At 43.9% G+C, this 16,515-nt stretch overlaps 1 protein-coding gene across 1 annotated transcript; it reads right to left on the bottom strand.

The window, feature by feature from the left end:
• Positions 1 to 627: 627 nt before the first annotated feature.
• On the bottom strand, positions 628 to 14,962 carry hic2 (hypermethylated in cancer 2). The gene is made up of 2 exons (XM_076731502.1): positions 14,666 to 14,962; positions 628 to 4,339 (listed from the first exon to the last, which is right to left on the bottom strand). Exon 2 carries the CDS (start codon positions 4,225 to 4,227, stop codon positions 2,467 to 2,469), a length of 1,761 nt encoding a protein of 586 aa, XP_076587617.1. The 5' UTR covers positions 4,228 to 4,339; positions 14,666 to 14,962; the 3' UTR covers positions 628 to 2,466.
• Positions 14,963 to 16,515: the final 1,553 nt, after the last annotated feature.

Genomic DNA, 16,515 nt, shown 5'->3' with positions numbered 1-16,515 from the left:
TCATAGATGTACCATGCAATCACTAAACAGCAACTGCTTAACAGCAAGACACCAACATCCAACATATCCAAGTAACAACTCAGGGAGTCCAGGACGCAGGTACCTTAAAACGGTAGTGATGTCTGTGTAACTGTAGCTGCATCCCTATTATAACAAACATTTCACAGACCGTAACATGAGGACGAAAGAGGAATTTAAAAAAAAAAAAAAAAAAAAAAAAAATCAAGAAGACAGTTAAACCAACATAATAGAGGAATGCCTATACCAAAAACTTGTAGTGAAGGTTCATGCTCCACAGTGAAACTGTTAAGAGTAGATACACTGGACAGGTTTCAGTGAAACCCACAGACAACGTAGGGAGCAGTCCTAACTTATGGTTGCTTATGATGAGGTAAAGCTTTAGAGGTTTAAAATAATTTAAAATCATTTTGTGGTAAAATGGAATACAATCAGAAAGAAAAGGACGCTGCAGGAGACCAATGAGTTGTCCAACTGTCCAGTGCATCTCTGCTTCTCCCTTCTTATTACAAGTTTTCACAAGCCTGGCTCAAAAAACTAACAAGCAACTTGAACTTCACATTAAAATTCTGATTATAATTCCTATCTTTTTTTTCTTTTTCTTTTTTTGGTCTGAACAGAACACATACAATGTCATCAAGTCCTGTTTTTAAAGTCAGGGAATATAAAGTGATAAGGACTCTGGATACAAACAAAATGAAAAAAAAAACAAAAAAAAACAACAACAACAACAAAAAAAGAAACGTGCTCAGGGAACACGTTTTTAAACTTTACCATTTTTGTTAGGTGGTAAAGCTTACATTATACCGGCCCACCAATCAGCACAAGCTTTCCTTGCAAACCACAAGAACCTTCCTCAGTGTCAGAGTCATTGGCCAAAACTCCATCAAAAGAGTGGATTTCTTTGTCTGGACTTAGAATATAATTCATAATTTGTTTTATACAGCAAAAAGAAATCAAAAGTGAAATAATTTAGTATGCTATATATCTTAAGTACATCTTTTTAAAAACTTTGGTTATGAACTTGTCTAGCAATGTTTGTTAGTTAGCTCTGTTCTCCTCAACATTCATAAGATCTTTGGAACACTATACATCTACACTAACTAACAACTATTTGCTCCAGAAAGGAGGCTACAGTACACTTTGAGGTGGGGCCACACTGAGCAGGGCCCCCAAAAAGCTATATTCGACAAGTTAAAAACAACAGCTAAAAACAATATTAATGTGTAAAATCTATGAGCATTAAAAACCTGTGTTGAGAGATGGGCAGGTTAAAGCATTAGGTGAAAAGTTACCATAATCTACACACTTTTTACAATTAATTACATTGGAACTTTCAACTAATCAACATAGAGTTCGTAAGAGTAATCAGAGGTAGCGAGGTCACAAGCCTATATAAATAGACTTTTCTTTTTTCTGAGGGGAGGAAAGCTATACAGACAAAAAAAAAAAAAAAAAAGTACCCACTGAACATAATGTTCAGTCTGAAACACCCCATCAAACTAATCCCAGCCCACCCCAAATCCCTCCCCTCCACAAGAAAAATCCCAAGACCTTCCAGTTTAAACATTCACTGAAACATTACAAGTTCTTTAAGTAAAACAAGTACCTCGAGAGGTTCATCTTTCCAACCAGGACTCATTCCTGGGAGCACTAGCAGGCAAAACAATGAAAATCCTCTCTATATTACTGTGAACAGCTGTAGAGAGAGAGTACTTTTTTGTCTGTAAAACCAAAACTTAATCCAATGTCATCCCACCACAAACCTTCTTTCAGGACTTTCAGTTAAAGCATGGCGATGGTCCCAAACCCAGTTACCCCCTCTTCTTACATACAGATCCCCATCACCAACATAACAAAGGATATAAAGCTGTCAGGGTAGAAATAATCTTTCTGCTGAATTATTGCCAGTATTGTTTGCACGGGTTTTTGGTCAAAATAGCATTGGAGTACAGAGGGGACTCTGGAGTTAATCAGTTTGAGGAACACTCTGAAGAACTCAGACTCAATGCTCAAAGGTAGAAGATAGAAAGGCTGCTGAGGGGTATGAGGTGAGGGGGCTTGACATTATATCAGCGCCCACATTCACATTTGACAGACTTGCAACGCAGACCAGAAGTCATGCCACTCCACCATGGCTTTGTGACTTTGGAGAGAGACAGGAGCAATTGTCCCTCTTGAACTCCTGAGAGGTGAACAGACGTCGCTTGATATAAATGATGACATGATCCTTGCATCAACAAGATCCCACCATCACCAAGAGCCCACTGTGGCTAACAGCTACATCACTCACTTAGCCAGGGCGTCGTAAACCGGAATTAATATGTTCAACTGTGTGTGTCTGCAGGTGAATGTGTACATGTGCGTTTCTTTGCTGTTGAGATGGAAAAAAGGTAGGGAAATGTTTTTTTTTTTTCTATTCCCAGAGTTCTTTGGCTTGATGCATTTCTAAGAGGGTGAGGTGTGCATTCTCAGGTGACTGATGAGGTTGCGCTGCTGGGTAAACTTCCCCCCGCATAGCTGGCATTCATACGGCTTCTCCCCAGAGTGGACACGCATGTGCTCTGTCAGACGGTACTGGCGTGTGAAGCGCATGCCACACTCTTCACATGCAAATGGCTTGAGACCAAGGTGGCTACGCATGTGGCGAGTCATGGTGCCCCTCTGGGTGAACATTTTGCCACAGATGTTGCAGGGGAAAGGCCTTGTCAGCCAATGGCTCTTTTCATGTTGTCTCAGTGTCGCTGGGTCTTTGTAGCTCTTACTGCAGACTGTACACTTGAACGGACGCGTTTCAGAGCCAAAGGTGGAGGGACCCACAGGGGCAGAGAGGTCCTCTGCCTCCTCCTCGTCTTCCTCTTTCACAAAGGTCCCTCCCTCCTCTTTGATGTAGAGCTCATCCTCAGTGTGTGTCTCCACGTGAGCATTGAGCTGCTCAGAACTGGGGAAGCCCTTACCACAGGGAATGCACACATAGAGGTTGTCTCCGAATGCTGGCTCAAAACCCTCCTGCCGGTACACGTAGTTGGCGCTGGGTCCCCCTCCAGTTCCTCCTCCACCTCCTGCGCTCTCTCCGTCACTTTGCCCGCTCTCATCACTGTGGTCCTGGCCATTCTCTCCTCCTTCTTCCTCATCTTTACACTGGAAGGATTGGTCAGAGGTGAAGCTGCTACCACTGCCCCCTCCAACGCCAGAGGAGCGGCCATCTTTAGGACCCACAATCACCCCATTAACCAGGGGCCTGTCATGATCTTCAGACTTCAACCCTGACGCCTCTCTCTTAGGCCATTCATTCTTGCGAGAACCCTGTCGGGATTTCTTTTGAGGTGGGGGGCCATCAGGCTGGTTTTGGGTTTCCTCTGAGGCTTTAGAGGAGGAGTTGAGCTCCATGGTCTCTGAGCCACAGGTGTCTACACCTGGTAGGGTGGTAGAGGAGTCATCCAGTGAGGCACTGTTGGTTGTGGATACTGAGGCAGATTGAGGGGATTCTTGGGAGTTGCTGTGTGGGCTGAGGGCATCAGTGGCTGTGCCTGCAGAAGGAGGGCTCTTCTTGGACAGGTCTAGTCCAAGGTCTGGCTCCCCAGCACTTCCTCCACTGCTAAGGTTACCATTACTGCTGCCATTCCCCCCATTCACATTCCTCCCAGAGCTGCCGACAAACATTTCGTCGTCTGAGAGCTTGTCCCGAAGGCCTTCATCTGGCTGTGGCTGGTCGGCGTCGGAAGGGGTCGGAGGATAGTGGTTGTTGGGGCCAGCAGGGGTTGAAGAGGAAAGGCGCTGGTTGTTGAGGCGTAAGCGGCTATGGGGTCCTGGAGTGGAGGGTTTACCTGGCAGGGGTTTCCCACCACTGCGCTTGAGCTTCTTTCTGCACAGAGCAGCGAGGTCATGGAGCTGGAGGTAGCTGGCTGCGGTTAAGAGGGCACTGAAATTCTGCTCACTGCTCTGGTCTGACGAGGACAGGAGCTTCCCAGTGTAGATGAAGTCCAGAACTTGTCTGAACACAGAGGGGTTAACCATCTCTGTGTCGAGGTTAATGAGGTTATCATGGAGGACCAAAGATTTGAAGTAGATGCTGCTTGCTGCCAGGATGTTCTTGTGGGCACGGAAGAGCGCATTCTCCACCACAATGATAACATCACAGAGGAAGCCCTTGGCTCTCTGCTGGTTGAGTTGCAGCAGCAGTTGTTTGGCATGATTTGGCAGTTCCATTTCCACCTTCTTTCTTTCCTTGTCTCGCTCTCGCTCGCTCGCTCGCTCTCTCTCTGTCTCTCTCTTGCTCTCTCTCTCTCTCTCTCTCTTCCTACACGAGCACCACCTGAAGCTGAAAGAAAAAAGAAAAGGTGGTTAGTTTTACAATGTAGGCATGAAGAAGCACAAGACTAACACATAGGACAGGTTGTTCAATATTGTCTGTACTACATGAAAGAAGTGTAGTGGCCTTCAACAGAAAGGACAAACTTGTGATAAACATTTGCAGTGTACAAGAAAAACTAAAAAAAATGGTGAACTGAGCAGTATCTGATGGATAATTGCAGCATCCACAGGCCTGTTGGCAAAACTGAGCTTGTGCTACGCAAAAGCAGTTCTGTTTTTGTGCAAATTTGACTTAATTTCCAGACTACTGCAGTCTTAAGTAGGATTAAAATTTTAATACAGGTTTAAAAAACTGACAGTCACATGTCTGAGACATCTAACAATTGAACTGTGTGTCATGACTCCCACTGTGAGCACACACTAAGCTTTTAGCTCTCACGGGGACATTAGCAAATGTTAGCACACCGTGCCACATAATCACATGGCAGCTTAGAAACTGGAACCCTTCCTTCCCTCTCATCTTCCTTTTTAAACAAATTGCTATTCTATATGGATCAAGTTCTGATTGTATACATTGACACTGTTCTGGCACAAAAGCCAAAGGGGTGGAGGAGAAAAAAGGGTAAAGTAACGACTTTTCTAAGGTGCCTCCCCTCAGCTTCTCTTCCCTATCTATGCGGAGTAACTCTAGTTTCGGTGGGGTGCCCTCTTTGGAAACTCGGCTCACTCTAGTCTCCATTAGGTCATGGTAATGTCAGCCCTGCCCTATTGTCTGGGGGTGGGGGTCGGTGGCACAGCAGGGCCGGGGGGAGGGATTAGGTGTCACCTGAGCAGGTAAAACTACACAGGAGCTAGGGCAGAAGGGGGGCAGGGGTGGGGGAAGGTGTGGCTCAGAGACAAGGACGGCAACACCTGATCCTCCAGAGAGGCCCTCATTTATGGAATTAGGACAGATGAATCTCATTCACTGCTAAACTACATACTGATGACCTTTTACACACCACAGTGCCCTACTTCGAGTCTAACACTGAAAACACTAATTTTGTTTAAGAAATTTATTGCAATAGATGCAAAGAGCCTCCATAGCTAAGGTGTGATGGTAACAATAGTAGCGTGTTTTAGTTGAAGCAGAAGGGTCTGTCCTTTGCTCATGTTTAGCATGAAAGCCCTGCACATGCTGGGAAAATAGACACACATCTTTAATGCCCCTGATCAGGGCAGGGTATACCGTATTAGAGGAGATTACACAGTAATGCAGAGAAATGCTTAACTCAAGCCGTAAATACATGTGAAAATGTGCCATTTCAACACAGTGCCAACATAGAGATTTACTCAACATCATGTTTCATAATATGCGGGAGGGGAAAAGGGAGTGGTTCTTAAACTGAGCTCCAGTACCAGAAGTGCCAAGCCTGAGTGCAAAAGACACATGACTGAATTCAATCAAAATCCCCAGTGGAATAAGGGTTCATCTGAAGGCTGAAATTCACAAAAATATATTCACTAACCAAGTATCAACTGCTTTAAGACAGATAATGCATTTCAGCATCACCACAGATTTAGTTTCATCTCTTCCTTTAACCAATCAATTTAGTTTCAAGAAGTCAAGTTTTAGCCAGCTTGTGTTGGATCTGTATTCATCATAAAGGAATCTGAAATTTGCAGCACAATAATGACATGCTGCATCAGCCTTGAACATACCTACAGTTAAGCTCTACAATCATGCCACAGACATTGATGACAAAATAACACACATAAAAATGCACAAACTGCTGCTGAAGAAGGTGACAACACGTGGGGGGAATTTGACAACACAGTTATTTCTATAACGGGCGACACAGAGCATCGTGCATGAACAACAACGTGAAAACTGTAAACTGGAGATGGCTGGCTCATGCATCAAAGCCAGCAGCTCTGTTGGAACAGTCAGGCTAGCTGATACAATCAGCTGGAGTGATCATTACTCCCAGGTCCAGGCCTGGGCTTGCCTCCTCTGCTTTGACACTTCTTCTCATGGTCTTCTTCCCCTCCCCCGTCTTTCCCCTGCTCTTCTCCTCCCACCCTCACCAGCCTCTCACTGGGCATGTAGACACATCCCAGGAACAGTTCACTGCCCCCCATGTGAATTATAATGAGCTATTCTGGAATACATAACCCAGATCTGCAGTTAATCGCAGAATGCGTTACAGAGGTGTACAGCACTCAACCCTGCAGGCAGTAATGGAGAAGAGGGCTGCTGGAGAAAGAAGGGCCTCTGCTATGATGCCAGCCAGGAAGCCATATATCAGTCAAGTCTCTCTTAACATACACACACACACCTCTGCAGGCTTTATGGAGGGGGGAGATTCAAGAGGCTTTTCCAGCAGACCGACATAAAAAGGGGGCTGGGCTCAGAGTAGAGAAGACAGCTCAGGAGAAAAAAAAAAAAGAAAGAGCCCTCCCCCACCCCCTCCTCTCATCCCTCGTTCTCTCTCTCTCTCTCTCTCTCTCTCTCTCTCTCTCTCTCTCCTCCCCCCATCACCCACACAGCTACCCTCTCCCCCTGGCCCCTCCAGTGCTGTGCTGTGCCGGCTGGATTCCAGGGAGCTGCTAATGGATTACGGCTGATCTATATGCAGCTAGGGTGGGACACGTGTAGGCCCAGCTCCCTTCCAATGGTGCTGCCCAGGAAAGCTGGCTTAATACCACGGGGGACAGATAGGCCTGCACCATCATGGCACCTTCTGTGAGTGCATGGTGCTCTTTGCAGTTTGTAGAAACATTTTCAAAACCATATCTAGGCCGTGTTCTGTTACAGCATCACGGCCTCTCAGTTATGGTGTAAAGTCAGGGATGGATGAACGATTCGAAAGCTGACCCTACCAAAACAACTTGAACGATGTTTCCAGTATGCAGCATGACTGGTTCATATGCATAATGTTACATAATTGGCAAGCAGCATTTTCTGCAGGGTTGGATCCCTGTGTCTCTAAGCTATCTGCAGATGCTGGCAGGGAGGTTGAAAGATGGCAAGATAGCTGGTCAGGAAGGTCATGAGAAACAATACTTGCTCTGACCAAATATGGCACCACATACCAACCAAAGACAGCTCTGGGCTTGGACTGCAGACCAGGGTAGATGTTGCCCTTCAAGCACAGGCACAGATCAGCTTACCTTGCCTGCAGTGTTAACCTTTTCAAAAACTGGCTGCGGCTTAATGATAGAGGGGCAAACCTCATTTTAAAAACACAGCACCCTACAGCTTAGCCTCAACCTTGACTTGTTTCAGGAGCCTGCTGATGAGGCCATGAGCAGACAGGGATGTTTACAGACTCGACAGACATGATCAGGAGAACATATCCGTGTGTTGATTTGAGACTGAAAACTAGTGAGCATCAAAGTGCCCCCAGCAGTGAATTAATGTCAGTCTGCTCTCAATTAAACTGGTTACACCAGAGATCTGGATGATCTGGTTTGACTTAATTTACTGCTGCCTGTCATTGCATCCCTTTTCCAAGGAGTCTATGGATTAAACAGTGAGCTGGTAAACCTTTTAGAGTCAGTGTTCATGCAGCGAAGGTGACTGAGCGAGCAGTGGGCTGTGGCACTAATCTCCTGAACTGAGGGTAGAGAGCCAGGAGCGAGGGCAGAGGTGAGGCAAAGTCCTGTGGCGCAATAGCAAAACACACCCTACTACTGTGAAAGGTCATCTGCTAACAACCAATAGAAAACAAGACCGAGCTGGATTTTAAAAACATATTTAACCGAGGCTTTATTGCAGGGTTATCTTTCACAGCAATTCTTTTAAACAATACACAGTCGTGACTTTGTTCAACTGTGGAGATGGTCACATTGTGCCGGGGAAGGTGGGCAGAAGAGACAAATGTGAGAGGAAAGACTGAAGCAGACAGAGAGCCAATCATACACACGGGCAAAAGGCCTCCCTGCGTGCGTGCACTCACAGAGACAGTGCACTTAAACACATGCACACAGCACACACTTAAATACACACACACACACACCCAGAGTATTGCTGGTGGGCAGAGGGAGTGGGGGAGGGGTTAGGGGGATGGTACAAAGCCAGTTTGAAATACAAACACCGAGCAACCACCTCTGAGCCATTTCAACATGGCTGACGCTGCTGCGTGGGTAAGGATGATCCATGCAGGACTCATGGGTACTGCAATTATCTGAGTTTCAGGTCTCTCGTGAGTGAAAGGACGGCTCACAAAGCAAAGAGGAGATTAAACGGAACAGCTGTGCTTTTCGGCTACCCATTCTACATGTTCCTTTTCACCTGGGTACTACCTGCCGCATCAGAGGAAACGCCATAAACCTATCGAGTTCAGTTTAGAAACTTAAGTCCACAGGTAGTGCGCTTTATATGCTCACACAAAAAAATACGTTACTGGCGCAACTCAGGTTATGACAGGAAATTGGTCAGTGTGTTACGCACAGCAGAAATGGGGTGACTGTAAAACCTGCACCTAAATGCAGGTGGTCAAGGTATAATTTCCACTCTATTACATTTCTTGTACATTAGTGATGGAGGATCTTTTCCTTTAGTTTGTGCAGTGCATGTTTTTCAAATAGTCAACAGTTCAACAGTTCAAAGCAGCTCAATTATTTCAGTTTTAATCTGAAAGCAGTGATGCTTTCTTTCATTCTGCCACACTGCTGTCCCTGCTTTGCCTGTCTGAAGTCTTTGTCATGACCATGCACACAAGCCGAAACCCCTTTAGAAATCCAGTTAACTGTACACAAGGCAAAGAAATCAGGTTTCTCCAGTTGAAATCTAGCAGTGTTAACCAAGTTTTTCTTGATCCCCTACCTCATTTCATGAAACCTGGTCTCTTATTTGCATAATGTTTAATAAATCATTTTGCTGCAGAACACAACCTAGCTCAGCTAAGTGTATGTAAATGTAGTGAGCGAGCAGCGTCTCCTTAAGAGAGAAGATCGAACAAAAAAAAAAGATAATAAAAAAACTTAATCTAAAACTTAGTGCATTCATTCACGACATACCAAGGTACTGTTGACTTTCTGCAGTCACCTGATTCATAAAACATTATGTAAAACAAGAAACTGGTTTTCATTAAATGGGATAAGGGATTGAGGAAAGTCAACAGTACTAAATTATATGTATGTATGCAAATGCACTGAGCATGACCTGATGTGCCCTTAAGAGCAATAATAGAAAAATAAGTTTAATCCAAAACTAAGTGCAATCAAATATTTTACACTGATATTCTAAACAAGACATATTGAACATTTTAAACTAGGTGCAGTGCTGTATTTATTGCAGAACTGTGGTGCCACGGAGAGCAGAATGTGCAGTGGTTGTCCCTTCAGAGGCTGAAATAATAAGTGAAATCTTTGCTTGGAAATAAAAAACGTGCCTGAACTCGTGTCTCCATGGCAAATGGTTGAATAGCTCTGATGCAGAGCATATGCAGGAATTCTGGACACTGATCCAATTCTAGTTATAATCTCTTCAGAAAAGCTGCAGGGGGGGACGCCCTGCGGTACAAAAGCTCAAAAACATTAAGACAGGAGGTAAAGGCTGATTTGTCAAGTCTAAGAGACATGAATTTCTGCAGAATTGTTGGATACAAATGCTAGAGAACAGGTGCATGACCCTTGAGCTACATGGCTGAAGGGGGAAGTACATGAATTACAGTGTCCCTACCGCAGTCTTGGCAGAAACCTTTCCAATTAAGACTGATTTTCTCTCGGGCAGTTCAGCCATGTTGCAGACAAACAAGTCCTGCCCAGGGTGCAGCGGAATGAAAAGAGCCCTGTCCGTTTCATCACAGGAGGAGGCAATGGTTGCTGTGTACCCCTGTGCCAGTGCTGTGCGGCAAGGAAAGAAAAGGCAAGATTCTCTGTCTCACACACACGCACAAATCCCCCTGCATGTGCACAACTCAACCTGTAATCAAACCCATCTATTTGTGGGAGGATTCATAGAATTTTCTAAACAAATAACAGCTGTCCAGGTGACAGCAGGGCGTTAAGACCAGTGAAAACAAGAAGAAAGATTTTTCCCATCATATGATAAAGCTGCAACGGGAGTGTTTTGAACTTAGCAGGTCACCAATGAATTTGTTCTGTGGTGTGCTTGTCATCCACAGGTAAAACTAGACACTGAAGCCACAGTCAAGTCTGTAAGGGAGTAACAGGTATACAAGTGCACTCTCTCATGTGTGCAAAAACAGCGCACACGCTTCAAACTTTGTCAACATCCCTCCTTCACCGTTATTGTCACGACAGTGCAGGACACTCAATGCCTTCCTTTTTAGATTAAAGGCTGTTGAAATCTCCCATTTAAAAAAATCAACTCAACTTCATCAACATGGGACAATTCAACATCATAACTAAAATTCTACAATAAAACACGGTGGCAGAGCAGGGCAGAGTGGTAGTTTTAAGGATGGCTACAGGTATGAGTGTATCTGCAGAGGTCAGCAGTCATGTGTACAAAGACAAAAGTTCAGTACCCTAAAGGCACAACGCTCTCATAAAATATTCATTCTCTGCTTCTCTGGTTTGATTTTGTTGGATTTAGAGTGTCTTATGGAGAGTTCACCTTTTTGATTGTTGTCTAAATTTGCAGAAATGTCTAGAAGCGAGTCATTAGGGTTTCATGTGTGGAGACTGATGAGAAAAAGTAACTTAAATGAATTAACTTTAAACCTTTAACCAAATATAGTGTGTAACTTTCACTTTCAAGAACTTGGAAGCACTTAAGTAATGGGTGCAGACTGAATTCACTGCACACTATATGTGACTTATCTGACAGCTTTGGGTTTGACAGAATTTTATTGCATCTCAAATTTAGTGTTGAATCAGTTCATTAGAGCCAAATCCTTTCATATGTCTTAAAAAATATATCTTACTTTGCCTTCCTGCATTTTTGGCAAAAAAAGCATGCTTTGAAATACATACAGATGACATTTTTGCTATTTAGTTTAATGACCGAATGTGTGTTATTTGTTAATAAAAAAGAAATTAAAAAAAAAATGCCAGACTGAGATTAACAAATGCAAATATTTAAGCAAATCTAAAATAAAAATGTTCAGGCTCTTTCAAAAGACAGCAAAGAGTTACAACTACTGTCTCTGTGCCATGGGTTTATATATGAGTGCATCAATGTCCTCCATCGTGTGTGGTGTGTTGTGCCTCAGTTGCTGCATCCAAAGTGCCCCCTGGAGAAATTTAAGAACAAAATGAACACGGACACTTCAATCGAGGCTACCGGCAATGATGGCTAACCACTGGCACATGCTACATCTGGATATGCACCCTTACAAAAAGTGAAGCAATCACCCACATCGCTAACAAGTGAACATATAATGATTGGTATGATAAAGTGACCTCTGTCTTGAGAGAATGAACTTTGTTGATGAGATAAACCCCCAACCTCTTCCCTACTGGCAGATCCACATGACCTGGAGCCTAATGCTTTGGCTAAGGACAGAGGGCATGTTGGGTAAGGAGAGATTCTGTATGGTCCAAGGTTTTACCCCCCCCCCCCCCCTCCTTTCTCCTCCTCCTCCTCCTCCAGCCTTTAAACACTGCATAACCTTCTGGCTATCAGCACTACATTCCACAGACTGTTTCTTCTTCTTAGAGAACAACAACAACCCTGCCCTGAGGTGCTAGCCACTCAGCGAACCAAACTGCCCTCAAACAGTCAGCACAGAACACAAGAGACAGATCCATATAGATACGACAGCCAAGCACAATCTATAAGTCCTCGTCTAACATGTCAGCAGAACATATAGCCTAAGTAGCCTTACTGCGTTGTGCTGCCCACACACGCAGCTGTAAGCCATGATCACCGTGTACACAGGATACTGTGCGTGTGTTGAGAAGGGGAAGGGACAAGGAGGGTGAGGCAAGACCAACCGGCCGATCATGAGGATCATGAGGCGCACACATGGGCCTCAAATTACCCTCCAGGCCCCACTTTGCAGTCCATAATAATCAATGAAACTAGTCACACTGATCAGTTGACTATTCTAATGGACTGAATTAACTTGTTTCACACTTACTACATGCACCTACATGTAATGTATTTTTGACAACAGCTACAATATACAGATGGTTAGGTTTGGCAATAGACTAAAAGTAAAAGAGTACAACTGTTAGGTGTTTTGCTAGAGATACCAGTTTGTTACACATCTGCCACAGAGCCTAAATGAAACACTTTCAGAGTAACATTTAATGTACTGTTTAAAAGAGGAGAGGTCAATTACAATAAAACATGATATCCTCACTCAGCAGTTCAGAATCTCTGCAAACTTGTATATGAGAGACCATCTAGAAAATAATGAGGTTACAGAACTAAACACCGCCAGTCTTCAAATTATTGCTGTCAGTCTAGCCAGGAGTCTTATTCCAGCTTTACAAGCCTCGTCCTGTTCGATTATGTGTAGAAAGTGTTTTGACTGTATTGCTGAAAAGCACAATTCAGCTAATTGTTCAGGCAACTTTTAAGCTGGCAGGCAGATCAGCTGCACACTGTACTGCACTTCTGTGAGGGTGTAACCAGCCAAAATACAGTCCTATCCTCATATTATAGGCTACTGGATAAGAGGTAGGGAAAACAGACAGATTTACCTTCATATTGCTCAAATGTTGAGACTAAAACTGTCCCAAAACAAGAGTCTGGAAATGTCTCACGTTTAGAAAACAGTGACACTTTGCATCTTTGCCTACCTCAAATGAGTTTACGCCAATAACTGCTCCGAATGTATTTAATCTAAAGAATAAAGACACACACAAGAATATGCAAAACCATATGCCACGCAAGACGAGAACAGTACCAAAAACTGCAAAGCTACATGTTATGGACAGAGCATACTGTTAGTGGAGTGGCACCTTTAATACAAAAACTGGCTACTTTTACCATTATCATACTGTCACATTCACTGTCAGCATGCGTAACAGGTACAGCAGTTAACCCTAAAACACAACAGAAGTACACTTTGTGTACTGTCATTTTTTTTTTAAAGCTGAAACTACACAATGTAAAACAGACCTGCAGTGGAAATATTTTTCAGAGCTAAACATTAGGTTATACAAGAAAAGCAGCAGCCAGTCAAGAGAACTCACATTTCTGACATTCCTGTGCCCTATTATCTCCATGCCCCTTGGTACTTTAACAACACTTAATCACCTGAGAAGCCAAGCTGCCTTCACACCTCAACACATACATTGTTTTATTAGTTACTAAGACATCTGTGGTTGGCATGAATGAAGAGTTTAATAACTACATTTTCATCAGCACTTTTATTTATTTGTTTATTTATTGGGTTTATCACAACGATGACTTACACCCGGAAATCCATATCATGCAACACTGTCTCTAAAGCACCGTAGTTTTGGGTCACAGTGTAATGTTACATCCACACTGTAGCCGATCACAAAGATGGTCGATGTAGTCCATTAGCCCACCTACAGGCTATAAAGACATATACAACCCCTGCATCGATACAATTCACGTTTGCAAGACACTGTTTTCAAGCAAAAAATAGCCGCGCCTACATCACACCGGGTGTATTTGTGAGTCAATCCTGTTAAATCATTTTTAATTAGCCCTACCTAAGACCAATGTGGCTTAACCTACATATAAACAATGCAGGTTACACTCCACTGTAGGTATGACTGTATCATCTCTGATTATCAGGATGATTGCGCAAAACACCGTGCGTAAAAGCCACTGAATCAGCCCTGTTGCATTTATCACATTAAGTGCAATTTACTGCCATTTGGAAGAGAAAAAAGTCACTGTTGTGATTACTACAGCGCGATAGATGTAAATGAAAGCTTCAGCTCATGACTCCATTCTGGTAAACAATTCATTCAACATATTGGGCGATAAAAGAGAGAAATGCATGCAAAGTGTGGAAACGTTTCAGCATTTGGATGAAGCGCTGCGACGAGCCGTTTGTGGATCCTTTCTGTCGCCTAACGTGCTTTGCCAGCCTGGTAATTCTTTGGTACACACACGTCCTGTGGGGCATCTCGTATAAGCCCACGAAGCCAAAAATAAACGCCACATCATTTGCAAACAATTTCTCTTGCGGTTTCGAGCAGAAGCCGCGATAAGCTCGTACAAATAAAGTGGGATCTCTCGGCTTGCCAGGCAGGCTGGTAGAGCCAGAATAGGCACCAGCGGAGCCCCTTTTTGTTGGCACGCCGTGGAAAAAAACACCACCGTAACGCCGAAAACCCTTGCGATCCTTGCAGCAGCTGCGAGAAAAACGATCCGATCTAAGCAGGCACGAAAGCGGCCCCGTTACGCATTTACAATCCACCTCGGAGAGAAAGAATTTCTTTTAAATACCTTCTTACATCGGTAGGATCGTTCTCAAGCGTTCTTTACCATCCTCTTGCTCATCTCACAGCCTTCGGGACGCCATGTTGCAAGCTTATGACGTTAGGCTTCCTCACCCCTGACCCACATTTGAATAGGAACCAGCCCAGAGTGCAGCAGAGAAAACATCCCACTGTGGGAGGGTTTGGCCACTTTCTCAGCCCCGGACCCCTGGCAACTTTACCTGCGAGATGGCAGGGAGAGAGAGAAAGACAGAGGGAGGGATATGCCGCGTTCACTCTGTGGTTTAGGCCTTGTTCTCTCAGCAGCACGACTCAGCCATGGTCCTATACTGCTGAATGCAGGTCTACGCTGCAAAAAATGACTGACTTGACAAGTTGTTTTGGGTAATGTTCAGGCCTGACTCAAACAAATTCAAATCGTTTGTCTGAGGGTGTGGGCGAAAGAAACTCGTAGGTTTCGGGTGCAGTTTCAGCTTAATGCAATTAAAAACAAGTGCCAGAAGGGCATGTTTTGAAATAAAGCTGGAAAGTTAATGACAAGGGATTTTAAGTTTCATGATGGAAGCTGTTTTATTAATATTAGTATCGCAAGGAAATAAAGTTATGATTGTACGACATCACCAGGTTTACATTTTAAAAAGATTGTTGCACTGGTGCAGAGTAAGTAACTTGACACTTTTTGCAGTGTACGTTATGTTACACTGCAAGCTCAGGGGTCTTCAGTTGTAGACCATGCAGACTCAAAATGCAATGTATTTAAAGTGCTTATTGCAGTCACCACAGAAAACTGCATCCGCCCAGTTTAATCTGAAATCAGCTGTTAGCTGGACTTTAAAAGATAACTGCAATGTGAGACTTCAAATTTACATTCAAAGCCACAACGGAGATACAGATAATTGGTGGCCATATTATTTAGAGATACCAGCAGAATGGAAAAGAGAGAGATGGTTGTCGTTCAGAAATTGGGCACCAGATGCACGGAAGTGTGGCGGTCTGTTGGCTCCTCCTTCTCGCACAGAGGACCCTGACCAGCCCTCAGCCAATAGAAACAGGATACAACCTACTGATGGGTCTCACCTACATTCCATTTATAGGATCTCTATCAACGTAATTACTTTGATGATGATGATGATGATGAATATACATGCCCATCGCCTGAAAGCTGCTGCAGAGACACATGGATCCGGACACTGTATCAGTTTAATCTGCCATGCTTTATACTTATGGTTCACATTTCATAGATGTCGAAGTGACGGTGTTGTGTTGAAGTGCTCTTCTGACACTCTGTGGTTGCCGCGGAAACTGCATCCTCTGCGGGGAAGCTGGCCACGCCGCGTTGCATAATCAAGGTGCTCAGACGCACTGCACGTGTTTCTGTATTATTAGCTCGGCCGAGCAGAGGATAATGCACGAAAAACAACAATGGATACCAGGAAGGCATGTGATAAACCGCAAGGAAATAACATCAAACACACACACACACACACACACACACACACACACACACAAATAACTTATTCCAGTATTCATTTGTAATTTCCATTTGTTCTTTGTGGGAAAACATTTCCTATGGCAAGACATTTAGACCACACATTTAACAAAGACCTGACAAACACATTCTCTCATAGCGATGAGATCAACAGTGGAAGTAATAAGGTGTAAAAAAGAGTCGTTAGATGAACTGAGTACATGATGAAACATATTCAACGTATTCCAAGAAACCCAAGCCTGAACTCGTCCTCAGCGTTTGACAGCTGACGTGCATGCATATTACAAAGTCCTCGTCAGTCTTGGATTAGTTTGGTTATAATGGCGTGGGCTTGAAACAATGATCACTTGGAAATCCATCCAGCTTTT

The sequence above is a fragment of the Chaetodon auriga genome, chromosome 5 (genome assembly GCF_051107435.1).
Source record: "Chaetodon auriga isolate fChaAug3 chromosome 5, fChaAug3.hap1, whole genome shotgun sequence".
Lineage (NCBI taxonomy): Eukaryota > Metazoa > Chordata > Actinopteri > Chaetodontiformes > Chaetodontidae > Chaetodon > Chaetodon auriga.
This window is presented reverse-complemented; position numbering and strand designations above follow the sequence as displayed.

Bases quoted from the DNA above. Each gene is read 5' to 3' on its own strand.
- hic2 (XM_076731502.1), bottom strand. From the start codon at position 4,227: ATGGAACTGCCAAATCATGCCAAACAACTGCTGCTGCAACTCAACCAG.